Genomic DNA, 21,863 nt, shown 5'->3' on the forward strand with positions numbered 1-21,863 from the left:
CATGATGTGGCTCCTTGGGTGGCTCAGTTGGATGAGCATCTGAGTCTTGATTTCGGCTCAGGTCGTGATCTCAGGATTGAGCCCCACAAGGGGTTCCCTCCCCAGCAGGGAGTCTGCTTGAGATGCTCTCTGCCCCTCCCCCACCCCGAGCTCTCTCTCTCTCTCTCTCTCTCAAGTAAATAAAATCTTTTTTAAAAGTAAAAAAATTTAAGAAAGATAAAATATAGTAACATATACAAAATACAATAATAATTCTAAGAAGGCATGAAAATTAATTATGGACTAATGAAAAAAATAACCCTGGCTGTAGGGTAGGCCTGAGGCATGAGGGTGCAAAATGTAGGCTCATTATTCATTCGATTTTGTCTTTCTTGTGAGGTGTTTGTTCTAAAGAATCAGCCGCAATAAATCTATAAACGCATGTTTAGTTATTTAAGGAAATCTAATCTAATTAGAACCAATCTTCAAATGCTCAAGAAAAAGTAGTTTTAAAGTTACATTGAATAAAGTGGGCATTAAACCGAGTGCTAATGTTGGTGCGTGTAGCCTTCTCCTGAAACAGGGAGCCAACGATACTCAGAGTCACAACGACCGTGGGTCGTGTTACGGACTCGCTCACTTATGCCAGGACTAATTTCCCAATTCTGCAGCCACTATCGTCATCATTGGGGGGGTCAGAGATGTAAGAGGCCTGGTGTCCACCCCAATTCGCTCCAGGCCCTGGGGAGGGACACAGTAAGTAAGTGGTGGGAATGAAGCTGGGGACGAGCCTGGGGGCGAAGGGACAGAGGACTGGGGGGGCCTGCCCCACTACTGGGAGGGAGATCATGGAAGGCTCCCAAGAGCCTTCCACCTGGAAGCCATCCGCCTTCCCAGCCCCAGATGCTTACTGCGGTTGTTCTAGGGGTGCTTCCTGCTGCTGTTTTGACCACCTGCGTCCATACGCTGCTGGCACATGTGTGGACATCAGACTGCACACCCTGGGCAGAGCCCTGAGGAGGTGCGAGGAACCGGAGGCAAATCCAGCTGGCAGCAGGTGCAGCATGGAGTGTGTCGTCCCAAGTGTGTCCCGCTGGCCGTGTGCCCCGTGAATCCGTCCTCCTCCCGCTCCAGACCTCAGCCACCAGACTACTCGGGAGCAGGGCACACAACACGGGAAAGCGCCAGCCAGGCCCGTCACCTGGTGCCTCAACGCAGTCTACCTGCACAGGTGTCAGTTTCCGCGCTCTCTGCACACACAAGGCTCCGTCCCCTCTGTCCCGCACCGCAGGGCCCGTCTTGTTTGCTTCATTTGCTTCAGTGAAAATTCTCGGAGTAAGTTGATTTAAAATCAAACAAGCAGCAAGTTCACTCTTTTCTCTTGTTTATTCTTTCTTTCTTTCTTTCTTTCTTTCTTTCTTTCTTTTTTTTTTTTTTTTTTTTTTTGGCAACCCAAAGGCAGCTTTTCCATAACGGACCAGTTCTACCTGGTAATCTGACAAGTGACCTCGCCATGGGTCATCGGAAAGGAAAAGGCATCCATCCAGGGCAGCTGCACACGGAGAGCCTCCTTATTCCCTTAGAGCCAAGAGCACTGTCCCTGGGTCACTCGAAACACGTGACTGACATACTGATGACCCCAGTAATGTGGGCACAATAGACACTGGATTGAAATAACTACTGGCACGAAAACATGACCTTTCATGTCCATCAAAGAAAAATACGAGTATATATTGTTGAAAACCCATACAGAAACCCACATCTTATGATGAGATTATCCAAGATTTTCCTTCCCTGTAACCGGGGGACTCTCCACGTTGAGTGTAAAAACTCGCTAACTAACTGCCAACATGCTGCTTATTTTCTAGGCGTCCTACAAAATAAAAAATAAGCATTAATTGGTCATTCTTCTGACTTTGGGACCAAAAGATCATGTGTCTCAGGAGGGAATTCACTGCCTGCGCAGTGATGGGCCCTGAGACCCACATGGCACTGACCCTGGGTCAGGCTCCCCATGGGCTCACTTGTGACTAGAACTGTCTTCCTACCTACTCAGCAAGGTCATTGGGGGGTTAGAAGTCGTGGAGGGCACAGGGCAAAGCGCAGAGGAAGAGGAGCCAGTGTCTCTAAGCAGTGGGCCCAAGGGGGTTGCCGTGCTGAGCACCCGGCTTTGTTCTCTGTCCCCACTGGGCCGTCCCAGGGTAGAGCAGGCTCTAGTGATGAGCAAAGAGGAGGCAGCCTTTCTGGGGGTCCTGTATGCATTCTTTGGTGAACCCTGCTCTCCAACTAGTGTTGATCTGACCATCTGTCCTGCCCAGGGAGCCTGGGGGCTGGGGTGTCTCTTCCTTCACAATTTCTGGATGACTTGGGTTGTCCTAAAGCTTTGCATGTTCTCTATCACTGGGGGCAGTGAAATATATTGTTAGTTTCCTGTGTCTGTTTTAGCAAAAACAAATGTAATTGGGAAGTCACACGCAACGTTGGGTTTTGAGGGATGACCTACTTCCTCCATCCAGGACCATGTTTCCAGGCTCATATCTGATCTTCACGCACCCGGATGCATAGCGGGTCTCCCGGTAGCCCGTGCAGTACACAATCTTGACAGTACCATCAGGGTACTCCCTCCTCTCGAACCCGGCCGTTTGAATTTCCCTTTGCCCGTTGCTGAGCACGATCGTTCTGTCGCCATTCCTGGTAGGGGGGAAAGCAACCTGGTACCTGCATGGTGGCCGGTGCTGCCCAAGAGCAACCTGAGGGAGCTGCATGGCAGCAGGACCAGGTCTGGAATCCTTGTTCCAGATCTTGGTGGATGAAGGGCCAGAGCAGGGAAGGCACACAGTGGGTTCAGGGTGTTGACCGAGACACCAAGACTCAGTTGGGCTAAGGAAAGGTGCGAGGGAGAAGAACGGGGTGGTGGGTCTGCTCATGCACCCGAAGTCCTGTGCTGGAAGCTCTACCTGGCAGGAGGGAGGAGGGGTAGCAGGGGGGTGACGGGACTATGATAAAGAATTGTACAAGAAAAGTGACCCAGAGCTCATGCCAACTGTGCTGTGGAGACAAGTGGCAAGTGTGTGTGCTACAGCATCCAGGAGGGCTTGTGGGGCCGCAGGTGGCCGCCAAGTGGGGATGGCTCGGGTCTGGCCCCCACGCACATCGGGCATTCTGAGGTAACAGGCCCTGGGAGATAATGCCCTATCGGTGAGTCTCTAATTGTTCCTCTGTGTCCTGCCCTGGACTCGGGCTTCCAACATGATCTGATGGGGTGTTTGCTGAAGCCAGATATTTTGAGGTTGCCAGGAGAGCATGGCCAAGGTCAGGGAAGAGAAGGGGTCAGTGCCTAGATTCCAGCTCTCTACACAGGGAGCCAAGTCAAGGTCATAGGCAACACCCAGGGTCAGTGACATCATTTTCTATCCTTTCACACAAATACCTACACCTTTACAAAAGTTAAAATAAAGAAATTATTGACCATACAACCTGTCCTAACACTGACCTTTCCACGTGGACGACTGTCCCATCAGGAAACACAGTCTCTTCACGTCCATCACTCAGACGTTTCACTGTCCCATCTGGAAGCACGATTTCCTTTGAGCCATCGGGGTGATGTTTTTCTGTGGAACAAACGTTATAAAAATAACGTTTTTAATGTTTTATATAATCTTTTATATAAATATAACGTTTTATATGAATCTCCCTAATGTCCCAGCTGCATCTCTCAGCTGCTCAAACATATTTTGTGGTGACCCACTCCGCAAAGCATTAGTATTCCAGACCTGGTTTCGTATCCTGCTCTATCATTTTTTATTTATAGTTGATAATCTTGCTCCAGGCAGATTAATTTCCTTGGGTCTCATCAGAACACAAAATTTATATCCTCCCAACTTTGTTCAAATTATCCCCCCAGCTAAAATGTTTCTTTTTTTCCATATGCTCGCTGGCTCCATGGTAGAAGGTAATCATCAAACCCACGGCAGGTGACCTTGGGCTTCTGAATGCCTTTGACTAACTGTTGTCAACCTTCACCTTTACTTTTTCACAGTGATTTGGGCTCTCAGACCAGAGAACGTGGTAGAGATCCAGGCCTCCCTGCACAGTAGCCTCCATAGACCATGGTGACTTCCGACCTCATGCAAGAGACAGAGAGATCCCTTAGGGGTGCCTGGCTGGCTCAGTCGGTAGAGCATGCAACTCTTGATCTCAGGATTGTGAGTTCAAGCCCCACATTGAATGTGGAGCCTATTTAAAATAATTTTAAAAAAAAGAGAGAGAGAGAAAACCCTTGGGAGCTACAGGGCTCATTGTGCAACCTGCTGAAAGCCAGCTCTATCTAATGTCATTATAGGAACAAAAGCATGGTTATATTGCACGCATGTGGTATAAATCCCTGTTTGCGTGTGTTTGTGCACAAAAGATGTTAAACTTATTAACTGATCAGTTTCTGTTTTCTTTTTTAAAATATCCACTCGTGAAATGTCTGGATGGCTCAGTGGTTGAGCATCTATCTGCCTTTTGCTCATTACAACCTGGTCGTAATCCCAGGTCCTGGGATCGAGTCGCACATCAGGCTTCCTGCAGGGAGCCTGCTTCTCCCTCTGTCTGCGTCTCTGCCTCTCTCTCTGTGTCTCTCATGAATAAATAAACACGATATTTTAAAAATAAATAAATTAATAAAATATTCATTTGCTTTTTGTTTTGTTAATAGCAATTGCAGGCAGACAAGAGGCAGCACCAAATATGCATAAGAAAAATAAATGCTGGTGACAAATCTCATAACTGAGGAAAAATTCTATCCATTAAAATATTTTATAGCAAAAACCTGTAGAAGTTTTTTTTTTTCCCTGTGATATATTGATGGAATCCCTGAGAAGGGACTATGGGATTCTTCTTTGGAGCAACACAGCTGAGCACCACTGGGCCCACTGACTTCCTGGTGCATCCTCAACACACAGGGCTGCTGATCTGTATGAATTGACAAGAACATGTGTGTAACACACGATTGCATCTATAAAGTGGCAGGAGTGGAAAACGAGGCCTTTGACTCTGCTCCAGAAATGTCAATCACAAGAAGCAGTTTTGAAGACACAGACGTGCCTCCCAGGACAACAACAGGACTTGGAGTTCCTACGGAGAGAGTGGAGTAGTGCGCTGGAGACGTCCACGTGGGCCCACTGACGGCTTCGAGGCTGAGAGACAACAATGAAACACAGGTCTACAAAGCACCTCTCTCTTTCAGACGACCCGACTTAACACTAATCAGCCACCTGACGCGGCGTGCGTGAACGAGCAAGTGTAACCTGCCATGTCAAAAACTGGCTGGACGTCACTGAAGACAGCAATTGCTCTTGCGTCCACCTGTCCTCTTATTTGCCAAGTCGGAGCCTAAGGGACAGGCTGTGAAGGTCAAAGGTCCAACCAGATACAGCTGAGCATCAGCTGGAAGGAGCCTGCTTAGGGGCCCCTCGTGCCATCGGTGATGGCCTCTTTAACGATGACCTTGACTCTGGTACCGGGCAGGTCAGACACTCTGAAAACACTTCCACTGCCAAGTATGATGCCAGATAAAATAACCCCGGAATGTGTTTAAATTAGGTCCTACACTCATGGTAAAGGCCAAACATCACAGTGGCTGCTGAGAAGCAGACAGAACAGAAGCTTGAGCTATCCCACTGCCGGGTGCTAATCACGTCCCAGGCTGGACTTGTGGTGGCTCTGCGGAGAGTCAGCTCATCCCTGCTTAAAGATGACACTCTCAGAGGTCATACCCCCCACCCCCATGCACGGATGCCCTGGGAAGCATCCACCTCTGGCAAGGGGAGTGCAGCAGGATAACTGTCCTTTCCTGAGCATCCTGAGGAATCTGTGGAGTCGGGGGCACCCCAACCCAAGACACAAACCTAGAGGAGCCCAGGCTGGCAGCACCCTGGTGCCTATGGCAGAAGCAGGCACAAAGCTTTCTGGATCGATGGACCCAAACTGAGCCTCCCAGGATTGCCGCCCAACACAAGCCGACAGCTGGAACCATGAAAACAGTGAGGGAATGTACCACCTGGGGAAGGAGCCAGCACATGGCCAAGTGGCCAAGCGCCAGCAGCACCAGGAGTCCGATGCCACGAGCGCGATGCCACCAGAAGCGGACTCCAAAAGGAATGCATGTAAGAGCATTTCAAGAATTGAAGGAAGAAATTGAAACCAAGAGAGAAGTGATATTAGCAGAAAAAGACTAAGTAAATTTGAAAAAGGCCAAAATGAAAGCGAAAAATATGATCTTTAAAATTAAAGCTAAAAGGCGTATCGAAGAGCACGTAATATTCAGCTGAAGAGACAACCGATGAACTGGGAGGTAATCTTAAAGAACTCGCCCAGGATGTAACAAAGACAAGAGAAATGCAATGTGATGAGCAGCAGGGAGTGTAGGGAGCAGGCGAGGTCCCACACCCGCACCTGGAGGGACAGGGGGACAGTGCAGCAATGTCATGCTGCTGGGGACCGCAGCTGAGGACTTCCCTGAACTTGGAATGGGAATGCCAGGGCACCCCGTTACATTTTGAGTTTGGGATACACTACTAATGATTTTTAGACTAAGTATGCCCACGTGTGTATTGCATGGAACATGCTCGTGCTAGACAATCACTCGTTGCTTTCCTAAAATTCACATTTAACTGGGCCCCTGCTAAGGCTGGGCCCCCACCTATGGAAAGCATGAGTCATTCAACCTAAGATGCACGATGCCCACAACACACCGAATGCAGCTACATCTGCAACTACCCCTATCATAACGGGCTGGGAGACACAGCATTTCCTAAAAACAGCAGGAAAGAAAAGAGTTCACCTTCGAAGGAAGAAATTAGGTGGATGTCAGACCTTCCAGCAGATGTGACAGGGGCAGAATTAAATCCTCAACACGCTGAGAAAAATTGCTTCTTGTCCTTTTGCTCAAAATTCTCCAGTGATTTCCTCGGCATCAAAGTGCAGGTTCTACACACTCCAGCTCCTCATGCTTTGACCTCACCTCCTCTACGCAGCTCTGACTCCTCCCCTGCCACACTGGCCTCCTTGATTTTCCTCAGACATTTCACTTCCTCTGCTCTCTCTGGAATGCTCTTCGCCTGGTACTCCTGTAGCTCTCTCCCTCTCATGTTGCCCCTGCTTCTCCTTAAGTATCACCTCCTCAGGAAGGACCTCCCAGATCACCCTACTGGCAGGGTATGGGAAATAACAGCCAGGTGTAAAATAACAACACCCCCTGCCTGCACCTCCCCTTCTCCATTGTTGACCTTCTTACTTTTCTCTATTGCGTTTAATATGTGTTCATTTTTACTTATTTGTACCTCTCTGTTGCTTGCTTCCCTCCCATAAACTTCACAAGATGGGACTGTCTTACAGTTTTGTTCACTGTCATGCATCCAGCTCGAAAACAGCACTGGCCCAGGGTAGGCACATAATAAAGTTCTCCTGAACAAATGGTACGGAATTGTATATCAAGCTAAATGATCATTCATGAGCAAAAGTGAAATAAAGGGCAGTTTTCAGATGAAACAAAACTCGGTCAGTTGCCCATTCAAAGAACACACGTGAAGGGAGCTGTACCAAAAGGTGCATGAAAGAATAGTGAGCCAACAGCTCTACATAAATGTGAAGAAATCTAAAGTCAACCTCTACTGTATAAAAAACAGTGATAATCATGGTGAATTTTGAGGGTTAGAGAAAAAAAACCACAGGGAGAATTACAATACTGGCGGGAGCGTGCAGGAGGGCATGAGAGGCAGAGAGGCAACCCTGGCTCCTTCGGGAGGGTAGCAAGCCTATCGATAAATTCTTGACTTGTGAAGTAAACCCTCTGGTTAAATAAAATGATCTTCAGACTGTGGGTTTTTCATTGTATGTAAGAACACACCTTAATGCACAAATTTAAAGATCACAAGAGAAAAAGAACAGGGAAAGACAAACCAGGCAAATGCTAACAACCAGAGGGTGCTGCATAGGATTACCACGTCACCAGACCTACATGTGGGGATCACTGCCCAACAATCAAGACAGAAGCCAGTTAACCAGGAAGAGAAATATTACAGACGGTGAGAAATCCAAAGTCAGCACGCCAGATTTTCACCACATTTTGTCATTAATAGCTCATGCTGGTTTTAAAATTAGAGCACAGAATATTTAAAAACACAAGTTTTTTTTTTAGTTTTATTTAAATTCCAGTATAGTGAACATACAGAGTTATATTAGTGTCAGGTGTATAATATAGGGATTCATCACTTCCATACATCACACAGTGCTCATCACAACAGGTGCACTCCATCCCCATCACCTATTTTCCCCATCCCGAACCCCCCACTACACCCCCATGACCAGCAGTATGTTCTCTAGAGTTAAGAGTCTGTTTCTCAGTTTGCCTCTTTCTCTCTTTTTCTGTTCCTTTGATCATACGTTTTGTTTCTTTAATTCCACATATGAATGAGACCACATGGTATTTGTCTTTCTCTGACTTACTTTGCTTAGCATTATATACTCTCTATATGCATCCACATTATTGCAAATGGCAAGACCTCATTCTTTTTGATGGCTGAGTAGTATTCCTATGTATATATAACCACCTCTTCTTTATCCATTCATCAGCCGATGCACATCTGGGCTGCTTCCATAATTTGGCTATTGTGGATATTGTTACTATAAATATAGGGGTGTGTGTATCCCTTTGAATTAGTGTTTTTGTATTTTTTGGGCAAATATCCAGTAGTGTGATTGCTGGGGCATAGGGTAGCTCTATTTTTAACTTTTTGAGGACCCTCCATACTGTTCTCCAGAGTGGCCGCACCAGTTTGCATTCCCACCAACAGTGCACAAGGGCTCCCTTTTCTCCACATCCTTGCCAACATCTGTTCTTTCCTGTGTTGTTGACTTTAGCCATTCTGACAGGTATGAGATGGTAGCTCACTGTGGTTTTGATTCTTATTTCCTTGAGGATGAGTGATGTTGAGCATCTTTTCATGTGTCTGTTGACCACTTGTATATCTTCTTTGGAAAAATGTCTATTCATGCCTCCTACCCATTTTTTAACTGGGTTGTTTTTTGATTTTTGAGTTTTATAAGTTCTTTATATATTTTGGACACTAACCCTTTTATCTCACACATCATTTGCAAATATCTTCTCCCATCGCAAAGGTTGCTTTTTAGTTTTGTTGATTGTTTCCTTCATTGTGCAGAAGGTTTTTTTTTAAAAGATTTTATTTATTTATTCATGAGAGAGAGAGAGAGGCAGAGACACAGGCAGAGGGAGAAGCAGGCTCCATGCTGGGAGCCCGATGTGGGACTTGATCTCAGGACTCCAGAATTATGCCCTGAGCCAAAGGAATATGCTCAACTGCTAAGCCATCCAGGCATTCCCCCCCCCCCTTTTTTTTATGATGATGAAATCTTAGTGGTTTATTTTTGTTTTTGTTTCCCTTGCCTCAGGCGACATATCTAATAAGAAGTCTCTATAGCCAATGTCAAAGAGGTTACTGCCTGTGTTCTCCACTAGGATTTTAATGGTTTCCTATCTCATATTTAGGTCTTTAATCCATTTTAAGTTGATTTTTGTATATGGTACAAGAAAGTGGTTCAATTTCATTCTTCTGCATATGGCTGTCCAGTTTTTCCAATACCGTTTGTTGAAGAGACTGTCTTTTTCCCATTGGATATTCTTTCCTGCTTTGTTGAAGATTAATTGACCATCCAGTTGTGGGTTCATTTCTGGGGTTCTTTATCATTGAAAACACAACTTTTAAAACCCTTGATCTAAAGGCACTTACAGATTTATGCACCATACATAATGTCCTCAAGCACATATGGAACATTTGGGGGAAATTGACTACATTTTAGGCCATCAAAGAGACAAAGGATTTCAAAGAAAAGGTAATAATGCAAGGCATGGCTTGACACATCTTAGCTAAATTAAAACAAACAGCAATAAGAAAACTAAAACACATCATGCACTTGGAAATTATTTTAAAACACTTTTAACATAACACATGAGCAAAAAAAACAAAATAAAATTACAGTAAAAAAAAATAAAAGACACTTAAACTGCATTAAGAAAATAAATGTTAACAAAATTTGAAGGATACAACCAAAGAGATGCTTAGAGGGAATTTATAGCCTCGAATATTTATATTAGGGAATAAAGAGCTAAAAGTTAATAAGCACTTATTTCTACCTTAAGAATTTAAAAAGTAAGTAAAGTCAAGCATAAAATATAATAAATAAGAGGACTTAAACTTGTGAAAGAGAAAAAACAAAGTTATAGTATAAATCATCAACAAAGCCAAAAATCAGAAATTTGAAATACATAATAAACACAAAGACCTTTGTAAAGTTGGTCAAGAGAAAAGTATTAGGAAGGAAAGAGGAGCTACAGCCACAGATGGAGCAGAGAACTAAGAACATGAACATAATGCTCTGGAGGGTAGAATCAGATTGTGTCTGGCTTCTGGGATCCTGAGGGACGACCCATTCATTCCGGGCTCAGAGCCAGACTGTCCATGAAGCCAGCACGTGGGTGTGGACAAACCTTGATGCTCTCAGCTTCTTCATCTCTAAGATGGGGACAGGGAGGGCGCCTATTTCATTGGATTTTTTTAAAGGCTAAATGTGTAGATGGAAAGCACTAGAAGAAACCCTGCCACATAATGAGGGCCATGTAACTCAGAGCTATTCTTACTATTATATCATTAGGGAGGTAGCTTTCTTTTTTTTTTCTTTTCTTTCTTTCTTTCTTTCTTTCTTTCTTTCTTTCTTTCTTCTTTCTTTTTTTTTTTTTTTATGTAGCTTTCATTAGCTAGACGTTTCTTCACTTCTCTTACTCCCTAACCACTAGCCCTCAGATATGAGGCTCAGTGGAAAATGTACAAAAGATCCAGAGACCACCTCCCAAAATAAACAAAAGGAGAACGAGCAGATGACAGCGAGCCTGGAGAGGCAGGGGAGGGTAGAGATGGGGCAGGTGGAAGCCTTGGCTTCTGCAGGTGGGAATGGTCAAGGAGACAGAGAAAGTAAATAGACAGACATGGGTTAAGAGTTCCAGAAGAAGAAATGAGAACACAATGTTATCAAAGGAAATTGCTATGAAACTTCTAGAGTGGATATAAAAGTGTAAATCCATAGGTGTAAGAAGCACCTCATATTCCAAGCAGAATAAATAAAAAGAAATCCTAGGGATTTGTTATGGGTGGAATTTGTTCCCCTGAAGTCCCTATATTGATGTTCTAACTGTCAATGCCTCAGAATGTGACCTCATTTGGAAATAGGGTCTTTGCAGAAGCAGTAAGTTGGGATGAGATCATGGTCCTGATCTCTTATAATCGGTAAACATGCAGACGTATGAATGGTGAAAGGGATATTGATAGATACAGCTTACTCTCTGGAGGTCAGAAAACATGATTATGTATATATGTACATGTATACATACAGACACACACAGAGAGGATGACAAAGCAAATAAGGCAAAAAGCTAAAAATTGGTGAGTCTGGGTTAAAGTCATACAGGAGTCCTCTGTACAACCAGGAAGTTTGAAATCACATTAAAATAAATTATAATCTTTTTAAATTTAGAGCAAAAAAAAAAAATAAAGGAATAGAACAGCACAGTTAAAGTCTGCGCTAATGGACGGACATAGAACGTAATGCCGGCAGTTACAGTGTGCACCTTTCTCTCCAGCCCACGTGGGATCAGGACGCTGAATACACTGAAAATGAAGTAAATATGAACCGTATAGACCGTGTCTACCAAATATTGTGCACACACCCATCACTGAGGGGAGGAAGTTAAGTCAACACACTTTAAACAGAAGGGGAAAGGGTCACACTGAGAACAATTTCTGGTATCACACCAACAGGGCAGCAATGTGTTGTCATTCCTGTCATGCCTGGTGACCCACACTCATACCACGCCAACAAAACAGGAGGCTCCTTCGGCTCTGGAAGTTTCCCTGCCCACTGTTGGTCATTCACAGGCAGTACTCCCTGTACTTGACACACCCAACCTGGGCTGATTAATCCCACTTCCTTCAAAGGGAAAGGGCAGGAAACCACCTGGATGTGAGAAAAGGAGACTTGGGTGTGAATGGAGGTCATTTGCGTGCTAGTTGGTTAATGGGATGGCTAATGTTGAGGGTGGTTTTAATTCTGTGGGTTACAGACTAGGAGAAATGGACCCTGCCCCTCACAAGGGGAAGTCTTGGTTTTGTACAATTTCAATTTGATTGGTCTGAAAAGCAGAGGGCAGTACTAACCCATCCCAAACTAATCCATAAAGAGCAACAAATCTGTGAAGCACCTGAGCGGTATAAAACACAGTCATGGTTTAAAGACATAAATGCAAAGCAATAAGCCTTTGGAATCAAAGCACATCTCTTGCACATTAAACAAGGAAGCTGACCTTTGAACAGAGACAGTTGGTGGCCGTTCACAAACTCGACCCTTGTCTTGGCCACTGCTGAGGGCACTTTTGGAGTTTCACCCTCTCTCCAGACTTGCCAATCGGGCCAAAGGCAATTTCAGAACTATTTACAGGGGTCAGGGAGGATATTTAGCAATGTTGCACGGAAACATTCGGCCCAGCATGGGATCCAGTTTCAAATTGGTCCCAGATCAGAAAATGACAGTTTTCCTGTGCAAAGAAGTCAGATTTAACCATTCCTGCTGCTAGAAGCCAGGCAGGAAACAACACAAAAATACAAGACCCAAAGGGCAGAAAGCTTTCCACGAATGCAGAGGGCCAGACTGAGAACGTCGGAGGCTGGGAGACAAAGCTACAGAGCCGTAAGGACAGAAGGCCATCCCAAAGTCCACAGGAAATTAGCTGCAAGGAATTTTCACACAGCATATTGGAGTTGGCAGGCCTCCTTGGCATTCTGATTAATAACTCACTTAACATGTAAACCGTCAGCCACGATAGAGTCTAGAAGAAAAGGTCAATGTTTGGAGTGCGGGCCTAGCAGCAAGGAAGGGGCCCTGGGTGGAGCAGAGCATCGGACAAGAATAGTAGGGGACCCCAGAATTGGCTCAGGATTAGCTTGGGCAGGGACAAGCATGACCCAAAGAGTTCTGGTCTTTGCCACAACCAGCACCAAGCATTGTCACCCTCACCTCAGTGGGGAGGACCAAGAAATTAATATCAGATACAAATCCCATCCTAGTGTTCATACAAGTATCTATATCCACATCACATCCCGTGCTGGAGATTCCATCCATGTCTATGTAACCCCTCTGCTGAGTTTTTAAAGACCCAAATAAAGAAATCAGCAACAAAACCTCCTCCTTATTGAGATACTATATATTTTCCCTAAAAGGAGCCTAAGGAACATATTAATAGTCCATGAAAAAAGCATTCTGTGGTGACCTACATTTATGAAATAAGGAACGGTCCTTCCTACTACCCCTTCCCAGGGAGCCCCAGTTACTAACACAATACTAAAGATGAAATAGAGAGAAAAAGGGTTAGCTTCACATAATCCAACATTTTCCAAATCTGTTTGCTGGGCCACAGAACACTTTTGCTGTTAATGGTGTGGTTGGCAAATGTTCTGAGAATAGTTTGGGAAATCTCGTGGTTTCCCGAGCTGGAGCTCCCCAGCCAGCTGCTACTGTTGAGATTTGGGGAATGGGGGGGGGGGACCCAGACATGCAGCGCTTGCCACATTGGCCAGCTCTAACAAGGCTACAGCACTGCTAATGGCACCCTGGACATCCAGAGCCAGTGTGGGTGTCAGCCCCTGTTCTTGGCACTCACCACCTACTGGCCCGTGGGTCCCTGACCAGTCCGTGGGTTGGTGCTCCTCCACATGATATCGATGATAAAACTCAAAGAGGTCAGCCCCCCTGGGGTCACTCAGGGAGGAGTCAAAGGTGGCTGACTGTGGTCCACAGTTCAATATCTCCCTAAAATGATTTCCTACTAACGGTGCCCTTGTGCAGTGGACTATACATCCCCCACCAACATCACTCCTGTGGAGAGAGAAGAGACACCCTTATATGGAAATTCTGGCATTAAGGTTTTTTTGGGTTATTTTGTGATTATGGTTAGACTTCTTAAAGTAGAAGAAGAAAACCAAGGAATGAAACCCAGAACAAAATACTCATTTTCTAGAACATTCTTTCAACCTACTTTATAAATAAGACTTGTACAGAAACCATAACCACTGTATAGTTAAACTAAATGACTCCATTTACTGATCACAACATGTTAAAAAATTAAAAAAAAAAAAACAGACCTATGGCCTTCTGCATGATGAGCATCCTTGGTGCTAATCACACCTGCAGAAGAGCTGGGTTTTCAAAGGCAGGAACAAAGTGCAGTGGCTGTGCGTTAGTAAGTATCCTGAAGCCAAGTTTCATGATGATGTCTGTGAAAAGGTCCAGTTTTCTGGTTTAACCTCCACCGTTTGTTGGGTCCATCTGGGCACAGCCCACAGCCTTAGAAGGCTTGCAGGGTGGTTGTGGGGCAGACCTGATGAAGACCAGCTTGGTGAGAAGGAGACCACCAGCCAGGCCCTACTGCACACGGCAGCTCTGGGAGACACTAAGCTCCGTCATCACTGCAGTAGCCCATCCCAAGAACACAGGCTTTGGGAAACTCCAAAGCTCAGCCTGGGATCAGGGCTCTGTTTCTTTCAACCAAGAGGGCAGCTACTCAGGAAGACAGAATGCCTCCTATTTCACACAAATGGTAGTGGTGACCACGGCAGACAAGGAAGAAGACACTGGGACAATGACCTACTTCCATTGTACACTCTCTTAAAGTTTACTCCAGAGGAAAACTCACATTCCGACGCTGGTGGGAGACAATGGTGACTTGACAGTGAAGAGGATGCTATGACACAGTGTCCTCTAAATGGGAGAATCGCCAACTGGTGTGCCCCATTTAGAAAGCAGGTTCTTGCAGGGCCTCAAAGTCATTAATGTGAAAAAAATAGGGACTCCGCATAATGAGAGATAAAATTAAACTGTTACAAGATGAAGCAAATTCACAAAACCAAAAATCTCGGATTTTAACCAGAGCATGAAATTCTCAGAACTTCAGAAAGAATGTGACAGCTGTGTAGAGAGCAGCCGTAAAGCTATGTGGCATGCCACTCGTCTGGCAAGTGGCTCATCGTGTCTACCCATCCGACACAGAACGTGAACACGCAAACCCAGACAGCAAGTTCTGATGGCATTTCCTTAGGCATTCGGTGCATTCACAGCCCCAACTCAAGCAGTGGGTTCAGAGCTATTGGATAAGAATCAGGAACAAATGGGTCCTTGGCTTTTCACGAAGTAATTGAAGCCCTGAATTATGTGGACCATTGTTGCCATGGAGAATCAGCATAATAGGCTCCAATTAGGTGAGCCTAACATCCCTGCCTAAAGCACATATGCCTCACATGCACTCAGGAAGCAGGTAACCACGTGCCACTCACCTGTCTGCTTGTTAGGAAACTGCACAACTTCCAAACCGTTGGGATAGGTTGTGCGCGTTATCTGAGCATCTGCATAATAGTAAATCTGTAAGCACCAGAAACACCCGTGTTGGGATGCTGTTTGTGTTATCATTTTGAACCTGGATTTAACCTAGTGAAGTACTTCCTGCAGGTGGGAGAGGCCTCCCCTGTCCATGGGAAGACACTGGGACTTTTCCTTATTCTGAGAGGTTACTGACTATGGGGTGGCCCTGTCCTTCACCTGGGCAGAATCTGAAATCCAAAACTCACCCACCCAGACTCATTGCCTTGGGGGATCTATACCCTACCCAGGCCCTGTGATGTCATGACAGGAATGGTGAGCGTTCATGATCATGAGCCCCATGATCATGAACCCCATGATCATGAACCACCCAGCTCAGACAAAGCATGTGCCAGCAGCTTGAGATAACACAGACCAGCTCCCATGTCATTCAGACACCCAAGCCCAGCCTCTGGAACTGATCGCCCAATTGTGAAGTTTCAAATCAGTGTGACTCCTTTGGTTTCCAACCAAGTGGAGAGGGACTGTAGGGAAGAGCAGTTGTAGACAAGGATAGTGATGGGGAAAGCAGGAAGGGTTCCCCTTAGCTGAGCGGCCCTGAACCATACAGGACGGAGGAGAATTTAAACAGAAGAGGGGCACAGAAACAAAAATCTATTTCATGTTAATGTTTCCAAAGTGAGAACTTGAAAGGCTGACATTTTGCTCGACTGGGCCTGGCCCAGTCAGCTTATGTGGGTCACCCACAAGAACAGGAAAGGAGGCTCCATGAATAGCTGGGAGAAGGTGTCTAATAAAGTGGAAATACTGCACGCACCGTGCTGCTGAGAGTGAAGGGACTGGCCTGCTCTCTTGTTCCTGAGGCTTTCCTCCTGCATGCATAATTTTTCCAAAAATGAGACACAGCGAAAAGTGCTTATTTCTCTATCATTAGAATGATTTTAGGTGCAACCCCAGGCTGAGGGCTCTGTTTCCCCTCAAAACCAAAGAGAAAGGATGGTGGAGAAGAGCACCGCCCACTCACTCAGCAGGTGCCCTGCTACGACTTCCCTTAGCCGCCATGACTGCCCTGGGACCATGCCAAAGACCAAGATGGGGAGCCACTCCTTCCTATGACAGTAGTTCGGTTCTGGGCTGAGAAACAACTTCAGGAGACTCCAGGTTCAGAATTTGAAATACTGAAGTAGGCGGTGAGACCAGTATCATCTATTACTCAACAGACTGTGACATCATAAAAGTCACCATGTACATGGGGTCTTCTAAATTCTCCTTGTTACTACACAAGGGGGGTGGGATTACCTCGGGCCAGAGAAAGGACATATGACAGTGATTCCAGGGCTTCATCTATATCAGGATTCTAACATCCGCCCTTGCCAATGGCCATAGGCCTTTAGCTGGGGTAAAATTACAGAGCAGTAAGCAGGTGCCTCTAATTAAAACCAGTAAAACAAAAACAGAAACCAGAGAAGAGCTCTGTGGTCATTCAGAACTCCCTGAATTTTCATCCCAAAGCTTGGTTAAAAAGAACAAAACAAAACAAAACAAAACAAAACAAAAACAATGACGTTGATTATTCTAAAAAAAATATTCTAAAAAAGAAAAAAGACTCTGTACTCACCACTCTCTGATCTGGCAAGATCTTCTTCACGTCTCCATTTAAATACCGCAGGACAGTGGCCTTCCTGCCAGCACCTCTGTCCTTGCCGGTGCCCTTTGACAAGGGGATGACATCACAGCCGTTGCCAAGCCCCTGGATGACCTTCATGGAAATACGAAAGTTCCGATAAGAAAAATTACTTAAAGCCTGATTCTTGTGGTTTCATTATTCTTACTCCATTCGGAAGCGTTATGTGCCTGTTGCCTGCCTGGCACTGTCAACAGCAAGTGTTTTATCTTCACAAATACTAACTGGGCCAGCCCCCAAACCTCAACACATCCCTGGATCTCACTGTGAATAAGGAATGTTATGATTTACCCTCACACATCTGTTTCTCTTGCGTTTATGTTACGAAAACTTGCCTATATCATCAAGTCATTCACCGTCAGTCTAGAAAACCCACGATCATTGAGTTTGGTGAATTTGGGAATCCTGGATCATACAAATTGCAGGCATTACTACATAAAAATCACTATTTGCACATTTGTTTTGATCCCTGTGTCATTCTATCCTGACCTGAAGATTCACCAACTTCCATCAACAATCGGCAAACTGTGTAACTTCAGAGGCATGAGGCTGAACTAGGACTTCTGAAAATACCATGCATGTAACTACTAACAGATGGGGAAAAAAAGATCTGGGGGGTTAATATCTGTGCATATGAAAAATCCAAATGGTAAAATGTGCTGTTATTAATTACACTGTGACCTTGTCACTCTTGACCGTAGCTCAGGAATACAGTTCATTTAACTGAGGGAAGATGCAGGGAACTAAAACTCATATTTGGCTTCTCAAAGCCACTTCACTGATCCATCAAGCGAAAGCCAGCAGTGTACACCACCTGCTGACGATGGAACAGCCGTCAGTTTGAGGTTTGAACCAAGACCTCGTTTGCCTGGGTCCCAGACCAACCTGACAAATGAAGTGAGGTTGTGTTCAGTTCAATCTTAGGAGATTAACTGGGTAACCCACAATGAAAACTCCAGTGAGGTTTAAAGAAACAAGAACTTCTCATAAATGAAAAAGCACGGGTAATGTTTTAAACATTCCACACAAGAAAAATATTAAAATCAGCTATAATTTTTTGTTTACATTATAAAAAGGGAGAAATGAGCAAATTTCAGCCTATCCAGTGCAAGTCACACAAGAGACAGACCCAAAGCAAGAGAGACAGGGAGGTGGTGGTGATTGGGAGAATGAGGTGGGGGGCACGAGGAGTGCACAGGGGCTAACAGGTGCATGAGGCCTCGGGGCGGAGATCGTGAGCTGCGTTCTTACCCCACAGCCTTTGAGGCATCCTAAGATCGAGTGATTCATCCACATACCTACTCAAGAAGTATTTATCACTTCCTTCTCACAGACCTACTTGCTGAGAGGGTAAGGTGAGGCCTTTAAACTATGTGGTTTTCCCCTCTAGAAACCAGCATCACGACTACACTGAGAAACAACATTTACATGAATTCAAGCTGTCCCTGCGAGTAGCATTCCCTGTTGCTCACTTATTTGAACATTTTCTCTGCTTGAGGAAGACTCCACAGGCCAGTGGAAATGGTTCAAAATGATGGCTGTTGAGGGGCACCTGGGAGCTCAGTGGGTCAATGCCTGACCCTTGATTTCAGCTCAGGTCATGATCTCAGGGTCATGAGATCGAGCCCCACATCGGGCTCCACTCTGAGCATGGAGCCTGCCTGAGATGCTCCATCTGCTCCTCCCCCACTCAATCAATCAATCAATCAATCAATTTTTAGAATCATGGCTGTTGAGCAAGACGCTGGCCCATCTCTTGCGAGCACCACTGCCACCACTGCCGCCGTGTCCCCAGGTGCATACGAGACACCAGGCGCGACGGCTGCAGTGCACACCTTCTGCATGGCTTCCTGGGACAATCACAGCCCCGTGGACGTGTCCTTCACAACCGGAAGGGCTCCTCAGGGGCTGAATTGTGGAGGCTGACACAGACTTAGAGCAATAAGAGGCAAATCAGTTTTAAGACATTTTTCCTATTGGAACATGTGTGGCTTTATGTCCTAGAAATAAACTGGCAGCCACGGACCCTACAACCGTCCCCTCCAAGGGATGCTCACCTGGCCGCTGGGTCCCACCCAAGGCACAAGTGCACATTGCACAGGAGCCTGGCCTAGGAAACAGGGGCGCCCACCTACCATGCCATCTGGGTGCTGCGTCCCTCCTTCTTTGTGCTCCAGTTTTCTCTCTGCTTCCATATGAGAAGGTCCTGGCTCTGCAGGAGGATTCTGTGGGAAGAGAACAACCCTGGTCCCATGTGGGTTCCAGGAAATCTGCAGTTCCAAGTGGGAGGAAGCTTGTCACCCCGACATATTACAGCCTTGCACCCTGGGTCCATGCACTGGGTGGTAGGCGGTAGCTGGCCACATGGTGTGTTTCTGTGAAGAGTTATGTCCCAATCTCCTTGTTGGTCAGACCTGGGCCAGGATGCTCGTGGGGAAAACAGTTACACACTAATAAGGAAAGCATCCCAGGGGCTTATACACTTGCGTTGATGATGTTGGAAAGAGCAAAACAGGCAGGCTTTTCTTGGGAGAACTGGAGATAAGTGGGCCCCATACTTTCCTATTTTCCCCTGATTGCCTACTTTTATATCATAAATAAGTTTACATCCCAAATTTCCTCCCATGGAGAAAATTATTTCATTTCATTGACATTTGTTATTAAATTTAGCACATAACAAGTGGACTGCTCACTAGGGCTTAAAAGTATTTCTGCTATATTTGCCTTTGGTTCTATTTTAATTAAAAATTATAAAATAAAAACAATATAAATTTTGATCTGAGAACTCTTCAGTGATGTAAAAATAGCAATCTTATATTGATTATGTGCAACTTCAAAATCTAAGAGAAAAAAATGTTGCTCCTTATTGAGAAGTCTGACCGTCCCCAGAAAGTAGGGGCATTTGAAACCAGGCTAGCGTTCTGTCCTTCCCAAGGAGGTAGGGGGGCATGACAGGCTCAGTCCTGGGGGGCTGGTTCCAGCCTCAGCTCCACTCACCTGTGGCTTGGCAGTGCCAGGCGGGGCGTGGGCAGACCCATCACTGTGCTCTAGGGGGAAAAGCCCACCCTCAGGACCTTTGCAAGGTAATGAACATGTGTCTGTAAAAGCAAAGAAATTGAATTTTAAAGGACAATGCACACTCATCTTAAAAATCCTAATGTAATTTCTAAGTCCAATTTAAACCAACAGTGAACATGTTCTCTTTTTTTTTCATGAGATTACAAATAGAAGGTCAGTCACACAAACATCGGGTTAACAAGTGACATTTGATCTTGTAAGAAACATGAACTATTCGATAAATGCATTCAATAAATATTTATTGGATGTCACTCGATCTCAGTGTTAGGTTCGGGAGATGAAGATGGGAAGATGCTGTCTCTGCCTTTAAGCTGCTTCTGGTCCAGAGATGAATGGGAGATGAGCCCAAGAAGCGAAAAACCTTATTGGCATCAAAATGGGTTTGCTGGGCGGCAGAGGCTTGCTGGGGAAGGAGGGGATCTGCCTCCAGGAGTCGGGAAAGAGAGGCCAGGAAGGTGCAGGCAGGTGAGCCTGCCCGAGAGAAAAGGCAAAGGCTGATGCCAGCCCCTGGGAACCAGCGCTGGGTGTGCATTCTCTGGGGTTTAAGGAGCGCTGGCAAAACACTGAGGACCCAGCAAGGGAAGCAGAAAAGACATTCAGGCAGGAGGACGTTGCCAGCACTTGCCACAGGAAGATTTCAGGCAGGCACATGTAATAAAAGCTTATACCTTAAAGCAAGATGCAAAGAGGAAGGACAACAGCAACACCCCCCCCCCCCCCCCGCCCCGCCGAGGTGCTCACCATTCTCATCAGCAGCTGGGCTGTCCTCCTCGAGCCTGACATATTCTGTGTCCTTGGCTGGCACTGGTGAGTTCCAGCCACTCGATTTTTGCAGACTTTGGGATGACTGGCATGTGGCCTGGATGCAAGGACAATCACAAAACCCGACCCTGTCACTTCAGATCAAAAGCTGCCTGCTGCAGAAAGCCACTTGCAACTGTCAAAGTTTTCCAAAAAAGTCCCAGGACTCCGCCCAAAGCACTGCACTTAGCACCAGCAGGTAAGCTGTGTTTTCAAATGCAGAAATGCACTGAGCATGGCAGAGCAAAGGAGCATCAACTCCATTCATTTGCTTCCCCAGCATTACTGCTAATACCAAGAGACCCCATTTTTTTTAATCTATGGCCATACAATTATTGTAAATAAATGAAGCTATTTTGAGTAATAAATTGAGTATTCTAGTTAGGTCTAAATGGAATGTTACTGGAATGTAAATTGTGAATATAGCCAGTATAAATAAGCAGTTTTCTAAGCGTCACCTGTTCATCCACAAATGCAGCTGGTCTCTCCTCAGAGGGCATCCCCCGGGTGGGAGGCATTGCACTTCTGTCTTGAAGACTTCTAGAAAGAGTTTCATCTCCATCTTCACATGATCTTATTTCCCCTGCCTCTGTTCTTTCTATCTTCTTACTTATCAGCTGAAAGCAAATGTGGGAGTGCTTTCACATTAATAACGGTCATTTTACCCAAAAATATCATAAACACGTCATGCTGGCTGTGACAGGAGCTACACCATTATAACTCTGTTCTGATACCTTACAAAGCAGAACTATGGACATGTCCCATTTCTCATTCTATAGCCCATGCTCTTGTGGGATTCTGGAAAGTTATGATTGATCCTGTAGAAAAGCCTAGCCGC

General features: G+C 45.5%; 1 protein-coding gene across 1 annotated transcript; it reads right to left on the reverse strand.

Moving 5' to 3' along the window:
* Positions 1-1,393: 1,393 nt before the first annotated feature.
* Positions 1,394-21,555, reverse strand: LOC140599925 (uncharacterized). Its single transcript, XM_072766239.1, has 8 exons — positions 21,484-21,555; positions 20,966-21,083; positions 20,144-20,244; positions 19,282-19,371; positions 17,081-17,221; positions 15,420-15,504; positions 3,473-3,590; positions 1,394-2,670 (listed from the first exon to the last, which is right to left on the reverse strand). Exons 1-8 carry the CDS (start codon positions 21,541-21,543, stop codon positions 2,448-2,450), a joined length of 936 nt encoding a protein of 311 aa, XP_072622340.1. The 5' UTR covers positions 21,544-21,555; the 3' UTR covers positions 1,394-2,447.
* Between the last annotated feature and the right edge of the window lie 308 nt (positions 21,556-21,863).

The sequence above is a fragment of the Vulpes vulpes genome, chromosome 1 (genome assembly GCF_048418805.1).
Source record: "Vulpes vulpes isolate BD-2025 chromosome 1, VulVul3, whole genome shotgun sequence".
Classification (NCBI taxonomy): domain Eukaryota; kingdom Metazoa; phylum Chordata; class Mammalia; order Carnivora; family Canidae; genus Vulpes; species Vulpes vulpes.